Here is a 17,355-nt window from a genome sequence, read left to right as displayed (position 1 = left end):
ATTAAGCACAGATTTTTTTAATGACATTTATTTTCTACAAAATGTACATTAAGCTTGATACAGTTCAGCTTTGCAGACTTCAGAGATTCTGTAGGCAGCCCCAAGAAATTTTGGGATAACCTGAAGACTGTTATCAACAATTATTTCTAATACAGCATGGTTTGCCCACACAACAGATTGTTTCCAGTTCTGTGCCAAATCAAATCAGCTGTTGGCTATGTGCAGGCAATACCAGTTTTGTTTCTCAGTGTAGACAGTACTTTATGACTACTAGGATTTTAATTCAGTATATACATAGTGCCTCAGAGGAAAAAAGTGAGGGTTCAAATTTTGCTTTGAAACTGCTGCTTGATACAGCTAATATAATTCAGTCATTGGTTGCTACAGAAATATTTCTATCAGGAGGAAAGAAAACTAAGCTTTGTGAAATAGATTACCAATATTAAAACTGCCATAGGACTGATACATATGTAAGGGAGTGGGCTGTTTTCTTTTAAAAATATTTTTCAAAGTTACCACTTCCAACTCCATTCATGCACATCCAGCTTTTTTTTTTTAAATTCAATATTTATACCAGGGCAGGTTTTGAGTTTTTTAGTGAAGCCTTTAAATGAAGCAAAACAATCACTGAATTTCAATAATGGCTTCAAAACTTTCAAGCACAGGTAGCTAAGTGATTTTCATCCTGCTCAGAGTCATTCAAGAATTTCATTAAGTGCATTTTACGAACTGTTGATTCTGCAATAAATGGACTTTAGACAGCTTATATAACACACCATTTCTAGATATAAAGTTTCCTTAGAAGGTAAACACTTCCCTGAAACTTTCTTGCTGTGCCACTTAAACTCATGAACTGTTCCGAATCAATTTTCAATCCTATTTCCTCCTAATGAAAATTTCAGAAGCTGCTTTAGCCCGAAGTTATGTTTCTATGATAGAAAAGCCTTCTGCTTCACATCTCCCAGTACAAGCAAAACTATACCATTCAGTAGCACTTCAGGCAGTAGGGGACAGATGACACCTTATAAGTGCTAGTAGTTTTAGTTCAGCCAGGCCTTCTGAATAAAAACTGTGCAATTTCTGCCAAGCTCAGTCACTGACAGTGAAGTGTCACGTCTGTACACAGAACAGACGCATCTGAGCTATAAGGTGATGGGGATTACCATTACCTAGAGTGTGCTGCAGGGATCTTGAAGTCCCTTCCAACCCCTAACATTCTGTGGTTCTGTGGAAGGGCTATTGTACCAACTACAAGAAGAAGCTGAAGTTTGAAGCAAAAAGGCAGACAAAGTCTGAACAGTGATGATTTAACTTCAATGTATTTGTTATAACAAAAAAGGTAGATTTTAAAAATCAAACAGTATACTTCAAAAAACAAGTTACCTGGGTTAATACAAAGATGAACCATTTTAATGCTTAAAACTGATTCAAGAGTAGAATGCTGCCATTCCGAGGCCATTGCTTCCTTCCTTAGTGTTCCTACAGACCACATGGTGACGCTCAATTTCACCATTGTGTATACACACATGGTCAACTAGATCAGCCCACTGATCTGAATAAACTACTAGCCTAGGGGGAAACAGGAAGGTGGAAAGAGCTAGCTTGCTGCCAGTTAGATGATCCAACTAGACAACTTCAGGAATGCACAACAGGTAGGAGAGAACACGGGCCTTTTGGAATCACCCTAGGAGTTTGACAAGATTATTACACTGGATTAACAGAGAGCACAAAATGGTAGAAGAAGGTACCAGAGTCAGGACAGTGTTAACAATTCCTTAAGCTAGCCAGTGAGTACCAAAATGAAATTGACTTTTAGATCAGCGATAAGGATTATTAGTACTAACACCAAAAGCAACCAAACAAGCACTTCAGTCAAGATTTGATGCCAAAACTGTATCATTTGGTAAGAGAACCACAACTTACTATCCCTTTCCCCTCTCATTGAATCATTATAAGAGTTAATCTTCCAAACAGAATAATTAATTAGGAAAAGTATTAGAACTATTTACCAGATCTTCAATGTTTCCATAGATGTTTTTTTTCATGCCTGATGCTCGTGTTGCTACCCATCCTCCCAGTGAACTGAACTCCATGGAGTCTGGTTCATGGCCTGTACAGAAGCCACTTTCAGCAAGCTAAAGGAAGGAAAAAGTACATTCTACAAAGCCTGCATTCGCTTTGTACTCCAAATCTAAATGTTCTACAGTGGGGTTTTTTTGAAAAAAGTAAGTATCCTGACCACACATCCATTTATTAAGGCACAAGTTGTCTTTGATACGTAAATGAAATGCAAATTGATTCTGCTTCTACTGTGCATATGCTATACTATATATCAACCTATAATGCTCCTCCCCCCCAGTTTTAAAACCGAGACCTCTTGTTCATGAGAAGGTGTGAATTCAAATACATATGGAAAAAAATTGTAACTAAGTGCCAACTTTGCACAAATACTTCCAATAAGTAAGGCACTTAATCTCTTGTTCTTTCCATCCTAATGTGATATGCAGCAGGTCTGCAGAAAATGTGAGCAAATTGCCTGTACTTAGTTCTCTCAAGGAGTGATGTGTTTTAATATACAGCCATCTGGTTGGGCTTCCTGTATGCAATGCTGTCAACTATTTGTGATGCAGATCACACATTCCTGTACATTAAGTAGTCACTTGTTTCTCATTTTTCTGTATTAACTTGGTTTTGCCATCTGCACAGCACCTGAGGTTGAATGGATGCCCTCAGAATCACAACACCAAAGCTGTCAGATAGGAAGAATTAAAGACCCACCACTTTCACATTAAGTGATAACTATGTTAGTGCATTTGAGATGATCAATTTGCACTGACCAACTGATAACATTCCAGGGGACATTGGTATTTAAGTATATCATATAATGTGGATCTTTAACTATGTTCTGTTGTACAAAGTGGTTTGAACTTAAATGATTGAAAGTCACACCTATACAGTGTCTATGGCGATTCATCCAGCTCATGGACCTCTCATACCAGAGGAGCTTGGGGCTTTATACACTTGCTGGTCATATACTACGGAAGGGTTGGAGCCTGCACCTTCCTCATTCCCCAAGATGACAACAAATTTGCTTCAGTCACAACTTACTAATTCCTACAAGTTGTATAAACACAAGCACAGCAGAAGACCACACTTCTGAAAATTTGTAACTGACTGTGCACGTACAAAGCACTTCAGCCTCATCCAGAAAATACAAGCATGTACTAGCTTTTCCTATAGAGTCATGACCTCATTGATAATGCATATTACAAAAAACAATATCAAATATTGTTCTACCTTCGTTATCCTTTTGTCACCTTTAGTCCTCATCTATCAGCTATTATTCCATATTCTGTTCTGACAAAAACAAGTAACTTGAGACTTCTCTATAGAGCCCGCTAATATCTGGAGTTCTCATCCCACAGAAAATAGTGTCTTAATCACACTAGAATCACTAGCTAAGACAGACAAATGTGTGAAATGTACATTGATTTTGAATGCCCCATTATAACACTTGGAGCCTAACTTTTGTCAAATATCAGGTTTTTCAAATCTGTTATTTATTTAGAATTTGACTCTATTTTAGTTAGTGCTACAAGGTTCATGGTATCTGTAAGTAAGATAGCCTACTAAGTTCGTTCTGCACTCAAAACACTAGGAACACAGTACGAGGCACCAGACCTTTTCACTGCAACACAATTCCTAGGTAGTGCTGGTAAAGTCTCTTAAGGCAACAGAAGTTTGATTAGCCTCTAATCCAGAGCTTACTCAATACTAGTAAGCTGCAAAACAAACAAACCCCCCCCCTTTAAAACAGCTTCCCTCTTTGCACAGTCCAAATGTATATCTGCATCCTACCTGTACTTCAGCAGAAGTCTGCATTGGCATTAACCATAATATTAAATCACAGTTATGCTCAGATCATACTACACAAAACAAGCTCAGCTTGGAGTCCTAGATTTAATCACATCCCATTTGCTAGTAACGCTGGAATTCCAGTATATGTAATAAGTTTTCAAAAACATATATACACATTTTAAGTAGACGATCTGATTTTGTATTCTTTGCACATTGAAGGAATTGCACAGAAGTCCTCATGTGCTCAGAGTCACTCCATGTATTAAAACTTTGTACAAATACTAGTTTATAGTCAATACTGAAGAAACTGACAACCAGTATTCTTTTCACAGTCAAAAACCTGACTGAAAAAAGGTTTTGGATCAAAAATATTCAAAAAGAGTAACTGCAACAGTAGTATTTCAAATCCTAAGAGGTACAAGCAGCAAGGGAATTTTGTCCCTTACTCTAACTGGAAGGAAAAAGTAGTGGCATTTAAAGGATAGATGGTAGTGAAATATCAAACTACTACCCTGAAAAATATCATTTAAACACAGAATATTCTCTTTGCATTTGAATTCCAAACTTGAAAGAAATAGATCTGGAAAGGTTAAAATATAACATCAAATGATAAAAGGGAAAATAAGAGGCAGGAAAGGCTATCTTTCTCATCATAAACAGCTCTGTTAGTCAAGCATGACAAATGACAAGTTTTCTTTTAAAAAGTGGTCTGGAAAAAAAAGTTCAAAAATCCCTTCAAATCTCTGTATATTTGTGAAGTGCATTTAGGCACTAAGTGTAAAAACATTTAGCTATGAAGTCAGTCATGTCCTAGAATTTTTTTTTTTTTTTTAAATAAGCAGAACAGCATATCCTGAAGAATAGTAACAAACATTCACAACTTGCTTGATTCACAGAATCAGAATGGTTTGGGTTGGAAGGGACTTTAAAGAGTAGTTCCAACCCCCCTGCCATGGGCAGGGACACCTTCCACTACACCAGGAGCACTAAGACAGACCCTGAAAAGGGTGCTGTGGCTCATCTGATAAACTGCAATTAAACCACTAGAGATCACTTAGAAATGAAGGTGATCTAATCTTCCACTGGACTCTTGTTTTGGGCAAGTCTCCATCCTTTCTGCTATTCTCCTGTAGTTGGCTTTAAGAAGCAGCAACAGCAGCAAACCTGTTACATGCTTTAACCTTTCTGAGGAAACTACCTCTGGCCAAAATGACTAAAACATGCATTACAAAATGACAATTTGATCTTCTCCTGGTAAGTGGTAGCAAGTGGCACGCCTTGCCTCCACAAAGGTGTATCTAAGGTCTGAAACAGAAAGCATAGCATTACATCCTATGAATTGTCAACTTATTACTGTAATCACATTTTGTGGCTACAGCTAAAAAGAAAAAATATGTTCAAAGGCAGCATGCAATGTGATATGGTTCATAGCAATGCATATAATGCTTACCAGACTAGTCTGCACGCAAACACAAGCATTAAGCTAGAATTCTACGATTTAGACAAGATGTGAGCAACAGTTAAGAAAATGGAGAAACACTAGATGCTTGACAAGTTAAAAACACCTGTTTTTCCAGATCTTGTCCAACAATGCCAGCTTCCACGCAAGCTGTTAAGTTTTTCTCATCTATCCAGAGAATCCGATTCTGTTGAAAAGACATTCAAAACAAAGAATCAGTGTTAAAGATTTTTGTTTATTTCCTTCCCTAACACTATAGGATCAACATGCTTGGTCCTACAGTTTACTATTAATACAACTCCAGTTATTAGAGCAGTGGAAGCTGAGCCCCCTCACTCCCTCCAACAGTTACACAACAGGTTACAGCTTATGAAGTCACCACTATGAAAGAGTAACATACTTACTAGTCAATTTATATTAGGAATGTTTACAGAAACAATGCAGAAAAGCCATAAAGAATTAAGTCAAAATGCTTACAGAAGCCAAGCAATTCAATTATTTTCACAATAAACATGATTCAAGGTGCCTGAATCTGACTATCTGGACATTAAGTATACACCAAGGAAAGTATTCTTAAGGATCCTCCATGCATTAAATAGACCGCATTCAGCTACTGCAGTTCAGCTCCTGGATTTTAACACAGTAAGCTGGAATCAAGCCATACTACAGGATGTTAGAGTATGTACGTACTTCAGAAATTTAAGATACTTGGAAGGATTATATAATTTTATCTGATAAGACACTCACTGTCCCATCACTATATTCTACTAAACAGGAAAAGTAGTAAACACTACCAGTTACATGGTGCACTAAGCACAATTGTCAATGAGGACAATCCACATGAAGAAACTTAACAAACCTGGGTTTTAGCTTTGTTTATAAGTAAGGACACCACAGAAGCTTCAGCTTCCACTTTTGTTCTTGTACTTCTATACAATACTAATACACAAAATCATAGAACAGCAGCTCTAACCTCCCTTTGCCTTGATTTTTTCAAATGACTGAAGTGTGGACATCTTGTAGCCCAACTTAAACTAGGCTTTAAAGCAATTGTCTCCTCTCACAACATCTGGGCTAACTAATTATTCAAAGCTAGCTATTTTTGCTGCTTTCAGACACCTTCAGTTTCAACATAAACTACTTAACTGATCCACGGTGCTTATGCAAATCAGCTTTTATGCAATACAAACCCTACATATAACATGAAGATACCCATTAAAACATCTATCAAAATAGTAAAGCCTAGCCAATCATAACTGCTCTGAGACACCCAGGTTTTAACTCTGACAATGCTTCTTTTCACCTTGATTTCCTTATTTTCTCTCCTCATTAACAGTTACAAGAATTGGCTGTCAGTCAGACATATCACCGTTGTCCATTTTCTGACTTGGTGTACACTTACATATCTAGCTGACACAAAAGCATGATAAGAGTTAACCACACTCCTTTCCCACCCCCAAAACAGAAGGAAGTCAAAGCTGTGGGCTATGAATCAATGAGTCCAAATGAAAGCCTGAGACAGTATCATGCTCTGGATTTCACTCTGTATAGACACCTAAAGAGCTTCCCCCAATACACAACTACCACCTTTGCAGAAAAGATCACTTTGTAGCCAGACCCACTGAGCTCAGCAGGCACTCAGAGGCAGCAGAGCCTTACATCAAAGATACAGAGCTGTTTCTGAAGCATCTCATTACCATGTAGTCATAAAATTATCATTTTAAAAGTATAAAGCTCCTTCAAAATGGAAAGATGAAAACTAGCACTAAATTTTACAGGACTCCAATTCTAGACTATCATAAAGCTATGAACTTCACATTCTCAAGATGCTAGCTATACAAAAATCAAGGTGGTTTTTTTTTTTCCTCCTTTAAAGTACCACAGGATAATTTAAAAAAATAAAAGTGAAAAAATTAAGAGACATACCATTTGTGATGTATCCAGCGAGACAATTGTTCTTTTTTCTTCTTCAGGACATTCAAGGGCACTAGACACACTCGTCCCTCCTGCAAATATGGGAGTGGCATTGCAATCATAAAATTCTCACGTAGCTTTTCTTCACATACCATCCCTCTCTCCCTCCTTTCTAACAGTGAACTTAATGAAAGATCACTGAAGTTAACTGTTTGAGGCTAGCGATCAGCCTTTTAAGTCTGTCCCTTCTCCCAAACTGGGTTTCACAAAATCAAGCCTGCATTGGAGCTGACAATGCTTTAACAGCACTAGACAAAACATGAAATCCTGTGACCATCTCAGCTGCTTCTGTTAAATCCAGAATAGAGTTTTAAAACAAGGAAGGATAACAAATAACAAAGCCATCCAAGAAAGAGATAGCTACGGCTTCTAATATTCTTTTGAGATCACTATGGAAGCAACTACACTTCAACCTAGAAAGTTGGCTTAAAAAGTCTGCCTAATACAGGAATGCAATACTTATCCGAAAGCAAGAAAGAAACCGAAAGGGTATAACTACTAAAAAAATGGATAAAATCAAATGTCAAACTTCTCTGGATATTTCTGATACATCTTTATATATCAGTCACAGAACAGCCTCTGAGAAGCCTTTGGCTTCTCAAAAACTAAAAAAGCTATAGGAAAAGAGAGACCAGGATGCTAAAAAGATCCACAGCAAGCTACCAGAACAACCAATGGCAGCTACAGAGGCAGTACCAACTAATAAAACTCTCCAAGAGCAGAGCAGTAAAATCCATCACCTTTGTTTCCAATGATAGGAAAGGTGGCATTTTCCTTAAATACCAACTCCTAGAGTAATAACTCCAGAAGTAATAACCAGAAGTTTACTGTAGTTCAGTATAAACAGACTTGGAAAAAAAATGAAGATTTTTTTGTATCCTGGTCAGTGAACAAGAGATAGTCAGCATTGCTGCTTTCAGCTATACCAATTTACTAGTACCGAATGTGACTTGTAGCGGTCTTACAGCTCTCCAGATGTAGCTAGCAAGTATGACAGCATTTGAAGGAGAAACCAGCTCCATTAGTTTGGTATTGTCTTAAGTGACATGCTCATCTTAAGTAGTAAATTGTCCTTCCTACAGGAAGTGTTGGTGGATAAGGGAAGAGCAACTGACATCATCTACCTGGACTTCTGTAAAAGATTTGACACTGTTCCACACAACATCCTTGTCTCTAAATTGGAGAGACATGGATTTAACAGCTGGACCACTCAGATAAGAATTGGCTGGATGGTCACACTCAAGAGTTGTGGTCAATGGCTCAATATCTCAGTGGAGACCAGTGACAACTGGCGTTCCTCAGGGGTCTGTACTGGGACCTGTGCTGTTTAATATCTTTGTCAGCAACCTGGACAGTGGGATTGAGTGCACCCATCAGCAAGTTTGCTGATGACACCAAGCTGTGTGGTGCAGTCAATACACTGGAGGGGAGGGATGCCATCCAGAGGGACCTTGACAGGCTGGAGAGGTGGGTCCATGCAACCATCATGAAGTTCAACAAGATCAAGTGCAAGTTCCTGCACCTGGGTCAGGGCAATCCCAAGCACAAATACAGGCTGGGTGGTGAGTGGATTGAGAGCAGCCCTGGGGAGAAGGACCTGGGGGTGCTGGTGGATGAAAAACTGAATATGACCCAGCAATGGGCACTCACAGCCCAGAAAGCCAACCACATCCTGGGCTACATCAAAAGTGTGGCCAGCAGGTCGAGGGAGGGGATTCTCCCCCTCTCTACCCTGCTCTGGTGAGACCTCATCTGCAGTACTGTGTTCAGCTCTGGGGCCACCAGGATAAGACAGACATGGACCTGCTTGAATGGATGCAGGGGAGGGCCATGAAGACGGATCAGGGGGCTGAAGCACCTTCCCTATGAGAACAGGCTGAGAGAGTTGGGGTTGTTCAGCCTGGAGCAGAGAAGGCTACGTGGAGATCTTCTAGCGGCCTTCCAATACTTAAAGGGGGCCTAGAGGAATGTTGGGGAGGGACTCTTGATCAGGGAGTGTGATGATAGGATGAGGGGTAACAGTTTCAAACTGAAAGAGGAGAGATTTAGATTAGAGTTTAGGAAGTTCTTTACTGTGAGGGTGGTGAGACACTGGAACAGGTCACCCAAAGAAGCTGTGGCTGCCCCCTCCCTGGCAGTGTTCAAGGCCAGGCTGGATGGGGCTTTGAGCAACCTGGTGTAGTGGAAGGTGTCCCTGCCCATAGCAGGGGGGTTGGAACTAGATGATCTTTAAGGTGCCTTCCAACCCAAACCACTCTGATTCTACAGTGGCTATATTCCTACAGCGCAACCAAGCATCAAGTAAAACACACAGATTTATCCCACAGAATTAAGAGATATTGGCAAAAAGTTTCTCACAGAATGAGCTCATGAAAACCAAAATCCCATGTTCCCTGAGCTCTAAGTCAAAACAGGGTAGCTCACCACTCTACTTCAATGGGCTTAGAGGAAAAATCATCCACAATTAAATACCTGAAGTCCTTTAGAAATTCTTTAGGCTGAGAAGGACACAGATTATACAGGCATTTATTTGTACTTTGAACCTGGAATATTTCCTGGAACCTGGAATATTTCCTGGAACCTGGAATATTTCCTGGAACCTGGAATATTTCCTGGAACCTGGAATATTTCCTGGAACCTGGAATATTTCCTGGAACCTGGAATATTTCCTGGAACCTGGAATATTTCCTGGAACCTGGAATATTTCCTGGAACCTGGAATATTTCCTGGAACCTCCTTGCCACAGGAGTCTAACTTTCAAACTGAACAATGTCTAAAAGGAAATTAGAATTACAATTAATTATTTTGCAGTATGGTGTTTGACAACGATCCTTCCTGGACCTATGAGCTTCAGCAGTACAAAGCAGCTAATCTATACATGTTTGTGAGAACAGAGCACAAGTAACATGTCCAAAAACATGATACCTCTAACAGATATCTCAATCTCTTGACTTATGTCCTAGAAGACTTCCAAGGCAGAGGTAGATTTCAGCTTCATATATAATCACTCCTCTTGCACATTCAATATTCAAGGTGTTGACATACTTTTAATGACTTCCACTAAATTGAATATAGCAGCTTTTAATACTGCAAGACCATAAAAAAATTAAGACCACACTTAAATTACTATTAAAAAAAAGTCTTACTACTGAATTATTGGTACAATATATTACTAGGATCACATATTTAAATTTAATTCAAGTAGCATACGTTTTCACTGATAATGTTAAGCATATTTGAGATTTCACAACACTTACCACCGAATGGTATTATGCAGAGATTGTGTTTGCAGGCTAATTCCACAATTTTAACTACGTCTTCATGGCAAACTAAAAAAGTCCAAACAGTTAAAAAACAGGATTTGTTCTCAGGACTGTTATTTGTGCTTAGTACTAAATATTGCAATGTGAATAAGCAGCAGCTGCTCTTCTGACATGAGCAAGGATGACACTTTGAAGAGTTAGGCACTAAATGAGAGCTGGGCTCAGAAGTATCAAAGCTTCAGAGTAAAGTTTAGACCTGAAACAATTCTACATTTGAAGAACTAACTACAGCCTTAGTCTTGTGCTCTACTCATGGACTGAGACCTCCTGCAAATTCTCAGGGCAAGATGGCCTACCAAACAGTTAACAATTAATCTAGGTATTTTGGAGAACAAATCAAGTTTAAAGCTTTTATTGAAAACAGGCTGACCAATTTATTTGCCGTGAGAAATAAGTCTCTTCTGAGAGCTGAACAATACATCTTTTTCTTCCTGGCTGATACTCAGTTTCAAAAGTAGAGTTGATGGTGAAATTACTTTTTCAGAAAGCATTCTGTATCTGGTCAAAAAAGGAAGCAGAAATGCTTGTCCACAGACAAGGAAAAGGATCAAAAAAAGAGATCAAATACAGTGCATACATGAGTTCGTGCAAACAGCACGAGAATGAGCAGGACTGAATAAATGGGCTTATGAACTCTGGCTACTTTGCTCTTGCCACACAGAGCAGCTTTAAACACAGGTAATCAATCATTTTATTTCAGTTGCTTTTACTGCCGCACAAAAAGCGGTGGCAAGTGCTGTTCATTGTCACCAGTGCTGTCATGTCAGTACCCGTCCTCAAGTAATGAGATGCACCTTACAGTGCCTCTTTTTATGCCTCCCATATGTCGTTCCCGCCCCATCCCTAAAGGGAGCAATATCGAGCTAAGAACTAAGTTCTCATCAGAAACTTTGGCATTTCTAATGCAGTGCAGCTATCAAAGTATCAGAAAGAGTTGTTCCTAGTGGAGGGAAAGCAGTTCCTAGTGACCAGAGAAACATGACTCAAGTAGAAAATTCACACAAGTGTGCAAATAAAGTTATAACAGTTTAAATATCTTTATCCTTCTACTAGATAAAAGCAAGCATGTTTTCTGCTACATATTATCTACAACAGTGGTAGTTATTACTCAAAATAAAGTGAGCCTATTGCCTGTACTCAGATTGCATTGCTCTTTCAAGTCAATGATCCTTTGTAAAGTGTTCTGATAGGAGTTACAGGTGTTATATTTTCTTATTGTCGTACAGCATGTCGTAAAACAAAGTTCTTTAATACAAACATTTCAATACCCTTCTACCAACATGTACTCCTTAAACCCCAAGATTTAGACTGACATTTAGACAACTATTCTTGGCAAACATATAAGTTCAAATTACACTGTGGGTACTTAAGTCATGAATTCAGCTGTCAACAGAAACTTCAGCTATATTTAATAAGTTTGACTTCCCTACAAAATGATGGGATTTCACAGGCACAACCTGCAATCCAGATGTTACACAATCATGATTACCATTCATGAGAAAATTCCTTCAGTCTCTGATGAATGAAGTCGGTCAACCAAGAGACAGCTTCCCCATGACAAGAAAGCACCGGAGTGTAGTAAACAATGGCCTCTCAGATCAGAAGGGAGAATAAGACAATTAAAGCTTACCAGGCCATATAACTATATCAGGAATTCGCTTAAACATTCCTTCCCTGAGTACAAATATCTCATGTAGGCAGTGACCTGAAACACAAACAATAAGTTAACAAGTTCAAACAAAGAAGCACTGAAAGCAGCAGTTACATAAATGAAGTTCTCTTACCATGAGCTCTGAATACCCTATCTTCTGCATCCTGTGAATACGATATTTTAGTGGCTCTAAGATCCTGAAGAAATTCTTCATTTACAGTGGACAGAGGTACATCATTAACATTTAAGGATGCCTACAATACAAGAAAGTAAGTTCGTTAAAGGCAGATTCACTCTTACAGCATTTCTGTACAACAGATATAAAGACAGGTTAACACTGATACCCAAACACACCTATTCAAGATCAGAAATACAGAAGTTCTCTTCCTCATCTTCAATCACTGATCCCACTTACCCTACCTGGTACTCAGCTGACTAGATGCACACAGAAGTTTTATTTCAGTAGCACATTCTTACCTTTTTTTCCTCTTGATAAATTTGGAGAAATGCACTAGCTGATGAGTACATACTGAACAAAATACCTTTTTTAAAGGCTTCAAGATCCATGAAAAACAGCTGCCTGAACAGAACTAGAGACCCTCCTGTTGACAAAGGGGTAGAGACTGAAGGTCAAAATTCCTTTGTTACTATAAATTATGCCTCCAATACATACTAAAGCCACTACCCACTCTGCAAATTCTTCTAAGTAGAGTTCTGTTTCTACCAACCCACTTCCCCTCCTCCTGTCATGTACTGGAAGTTAAATCCATCTCAGACCAAAGCCTAATCATTAGTCCAAAGCAAGGCAAAACTAAGTTTGATTGATACAACACAACTGGCATGTTCTAAGTAGACCTTGCACATCTGAAAGACTTTATAAAAATCCACGTTCAGTCATGAACATGCAGGTGTGTCCAGAAAGACTCTAGCTAGAAGCCCTGATCAACACCTCAGAAAGAAGTTTTTCTTTCAAAGAAGCTACGTTGGACATTTTGCCTTATCAACAGGCCTTGAATCAAGGTTCTGTAAGTCCAGAGGGAGAACCCATGCTAAAGGTTTTCTAACAACCCATTCTTCCAGGTTCTTACAACAGATGTCTTGTATAGTATTCTTCTGGCTGCTCAAGGAGCAGACCTAGCCACTTAATTCTCTTTTTCTGAAGTCCACTTTAGACAACAAGCACAAAAAATACAGTTCATGTGTCAACTATCTAAATCCCCTTAGAGAATGACTATTCTTTACAGGATCCAGTTAAAAAAAATCTTCATAGACATTAAGTATAATGTTTTTAAGTGCTTTGAAAGTTACAAAAAAACAACATGCTTTTCTTTCCTCCTTAAAAATGGAGCAAATAAATTCAATTATACTCTTCTATGGGTAATCTCCCTAAAGGAATGTCTTCTATTGCAAATGGCCTCTAATTAAGGAGTTCTTTAGTTAGGTATAAAGCTTGTCTTAGGACTAAAAACTAACTTCTCAACTTCAACTCCTATTTTGCCAGAAAACCTTGGTCAAGAATCTTATTTCTAGTTAATAAAGTCCCTCAAGCTTGAGAACAGGAGAACCGAAAATTTTTCACTACCACATCTTTTATTTTAAATACACACTTTTTAGGAGTTCTACAAGAAGTAGTTAAAACATAGTGCAGTACTTTCAAACCTGTCATAAAAACATCACTGGCAAATTGACAGACATTACCTTCAACTGAAATAGAAGAACATGCTGCAATTTTGTTATAAAGCTATCAGGAAAGACTCATGACAGATGAAGGAGGGAAAACAAACTTCAACAGGAAAGTTTTCAGGTAGTTAAGAGACCCATAGTGATGGAACTTGCCTACAAGTGTCCACCATACAAGAGACTATGTAAGGTTATGTAGAAATTAAGAGTACTTACAGGGATAATTCAAAAAACAATATCTGCATGAACTACATTCATGCTACCAACATTTAAAGGTTCAAAAGGATAACCAAATGTTTGGACTGGAGTTTTCATATGGAACACAACCTCATGAAAATACAGTTTCAACAATGATTTGACTTCTGGAAGAGGGTATGTGCTGTTCTGACTTGCTTTAGGATAACAACTACACTTCTTGAAATCACATCAGACATCTGAGAAAGACTTTTCCCTCCAACATATTCATTTTGCCACCTACAAACACAAAAGCTGAAATTAAGTGTTGCTGAGGTGAGAGGTACACTGCTACTGAGAGATCCTGATTTTAGGAGCCAGTCACAAGAAACACAGAGGAAGTCAGGTCTTTTGATTGCTGCTGTTCAGTTCTTACTATTCTACCATTAATGAACATTCACACAGTGCTGTTTACTAACCCAAAGAGCAGAGCTCTGACAGAAACTTAGGAAACATGAAAAACAAACAAACAGGTAAAGACCTTGAAACCTTTTTTTTTTAAATCCTTGCTAACTGTGCTTAGATTTTCTATTTTAAACTTTGGTTTCTTCATGGATTTCCATAGACAGAACTATTTCATATCATTTCAAGTCCAACACCAAGTGCTTGAAGATCTTTGTTCTCCATAAGAGGGACACATACTACTTAAAGCTGTAACACTTTCTTGCAGATGGTTTTAAGTATCTTGACTGATCTCTCTTCCACAAGTATTTTAATCCTTTAGTTTTCATCTTCAAGATTGAAAAGTTAGTATTCATCTATAAAATCTTATGCACAATGCCAAGCAAAAATATACCTTTATTTATTCATTCTTACGGGACCGAAATATTTTAAGATTTGTGCACTGAAAGGCTAGATAGGAAACCTATGTGAACTATGGCTAAACTGCTGTCTGTGGTAAGTCTACTCTGAAAAAGGAAAAAACATCAGGCCTTGAGCATTACAGAAGCAGGTATGTTTACTGTTGTTAATTATAACTGGAGTCACATGCAGCAGGGAACCCTCGAGTCTTATACAATAGAGGCAAGAAGAGATAAGATAGAAAGACAATGGACCAAGGGATCCCTCTCCTACTGCTGTTTCTATTCCCAAGATTCTTCATGCTCTGATGACAGGAGAAAGTAAAAAACCAATATAGCATGACAACCTGAAATATAAACTAGGAACTATGACAAGAGACATTAAAATGTGGGATCTGCAGTAGTAGTTGAGAATAGCTATTCTAGAAGTCCAGATATATACTGGAGATTTTCTGAAGAGTCCTATTCTGTGTCAAGGTAGTAAGCCTGTTTCAGACTGCAACAAGAATTTCAGAACCAGGGGGACATAACATAATGGGAAAGCACTCAACACTGCTGGCAGATATCATGAAGAGCTGATTCGCAAGATGTGCTGTGGAATCAAGATACTATTCAACAATCTGCCCTTGTCCTCCAACTCTACCTCATTCTATATTTCCTCTACATGTATGAAGGGAACAACAGCTCTCAGGACCTCTGGTCACAGCAAGCTAAAGCAGCTGCCAGTCAAGACCAATCCTGGTCAAGTAAAACACTCACATCAAGATGGAGATCCTGAAAGTTATAGCAGATGAAAGAATGTCTTCATTAACAGAAGACTGAAGAAACGTTCAAGTTTCCAGGCACTGTGAGATTACCAGCTTCAGAGAAAACACAACCTTGAACTCACTCAAGATATGGGTAAAACTGTTACCCAAAGCAGGGTTGCTACAGTCACTGTACAAGCACAGTCTGCTTCCAATACTGCTTAAGCAGCTACCTGGTCAGGAACCTGCAGCCTCAAAAGACTTCTCAGACCTGAGTCAGGTCTCCTGACTAACACGAGTTACTCTTTTTAAAAGGCAAAATATAGATGCTTCACAAAATCCAGAACATTCCAAATGTGTTGTTTTTTTGAAAACATTCAATTCAATCTTGAGTATTCTGGTAGCCAGTTTTCCGCATCCAGACATGTAAAAAAAGTCAAATAAGAACTTTTATATCATTAAATATACTGATAACACAGCACAATTAACTTCACTGTATCTTCCGTCTCTGTTATCGTGAACAACATTGAAGTTGCATAAACAATTCCCTCTAGGCTAACAGTTTCTACAACCTTGAAAAGCAACCTACACACAAACAAGGATAAAAACCTCCCTGTGTTAGAAACTTTCATTCCAATGAAAGTACTACCTGTTAACCTGGAACCACAAGTCATGCTAAGTCATCGAAAGTTTCATGTATTAGTTCTACATCAAATACTTTTAAAAAACTGAGGTATAAATACACTGTATTTAAATCAATTATGTGCGACACGACCATTAGGACAACAGCTCAATCATCTTTAACAGTGTGGTCTTGATTATTACCAAGACTAATGTCCAAAGGGACTGGTTCAGCTATTTACTTACTCTAGAGGTAGTTTTGTGCTCCAGACTTGCTCCAAAGGTTTTTTCTATCCATTCCTTAAAAGTTGGTAATACCATACCACCTAATCTGTACCTGAAAAGTCAATATTACATAGGGTCATTTTAATTTAAAAGAATGTATGTCAGATACACTTCTTTCCATTCTACATATGCACAAACAAAAGTTTTAAATCAAATTCTTTACCTACAAGACTGCAAAGCTTTTGCACATTCAGTTTTCACGCAACTGCACACTTCATTGTATTTAACTGTTCTGTACTTAATACAAGACCAAATCAATTGTCAGCATCTTACATACTACTTTTCTTCATGATCTTGAGAAATTGTGGCATAAGGCTTTTCAGATATCCCACCCCCCCATCTTTACTTTTAAGAAAGGTCTCTCCCTTTCAGTAGTGTAGAAAGCAGCATCACAGTTTACATGCTAATTACAGGTAGAGGACATGTGCGTATGGACACACTGCAACATAAACAGCAGTCTCAAACGCAAACCCAGCTTAGGACACCTTACATGTTTTCAAGAAAAACAGTGTTAAAGGTTCCTCCATCATCAGAATCCATCAGGCAGTGTTAAATTCTTTGTCACAAACTCTTCAGCAAGAGCTTAGCCATGTGACAAATGAAGACTTACAGACAAGGGACAGAGGAGCTCTGTGACCATGTGTACCACATATGAAAACAAGTAAGGCTGGGGACACGCTTAAACAGGTAGAAACTTCTGCCACTGATTGTACACATATAGACA

At 38.4% G+C, this 17,355-nt stretch overlaps 1 protein-coding gene across 3 annotated transcripts in view; it reads right to left on the bottom strand.

Moving 5' to 3' along the window:
* Nucleotides 1-17,355, bottom strand: part of AGPS (alkylglycerone phosphate synthase) — a 59,806-nt gene that overhangs the window by 27,001 nt on the left and 15,450 nt on the right. For 2 of the 3 annotated variants that reach the window (XM_086464981.1, XM_086464980.1), the window contains exons 3-9: nt 16,593-16,683; nt 12,399-12,519; nt 12,245-12,319; nt 10,549-10,620; nt 7,244-7,323; nt 5,424-5,504; nt 2,010-2,135 (exon numbers count right to left, since the gene is read on the bottom strand). In XM_086464981.1, the coding sequence (XP_086321107.1) occupies nt 2,010-2,135; nt 5,424-5,504; nt 7,244-7,323; nt 10,549-10,620; nt 12,245-12,319; nt 12,399-12,519; nt 16,593-16,683 (646 nt within the window). Of the gene's footprint in view, nt 1-2,009; nt 2,136-5,423; nt 5,505-7,243; nt 7,324-10,548; nt 10,621-12,244; nt 12,320-12,398; nt 12,520-16,592; nt 16,684-17,355 lie in introns of those variants that run through there. The other variant, XM_086464982.1, reaches the window with a different exon arrangement.

The sequence above is a fragment of the Leptosomus discolor genome, chromosome 5 (genome assembly GCF_034619465.1).
Source record: "Leptosomus discolor isolate bLepDis1 chromosome 5, bLepDis1.hap2, whole genome shotgun sequence".
NCBI lineage: Eukaryota > Metazoa > Chordata > Aves > Leptosomiformes > Leptosomidae > Leptosomus > Leptosomus discolor.
The sequence above is the reverse complement of the archived record's forward strand: the minus strand, read 5'-3'. Positions and strand labels throughout refer to the sequence as shown.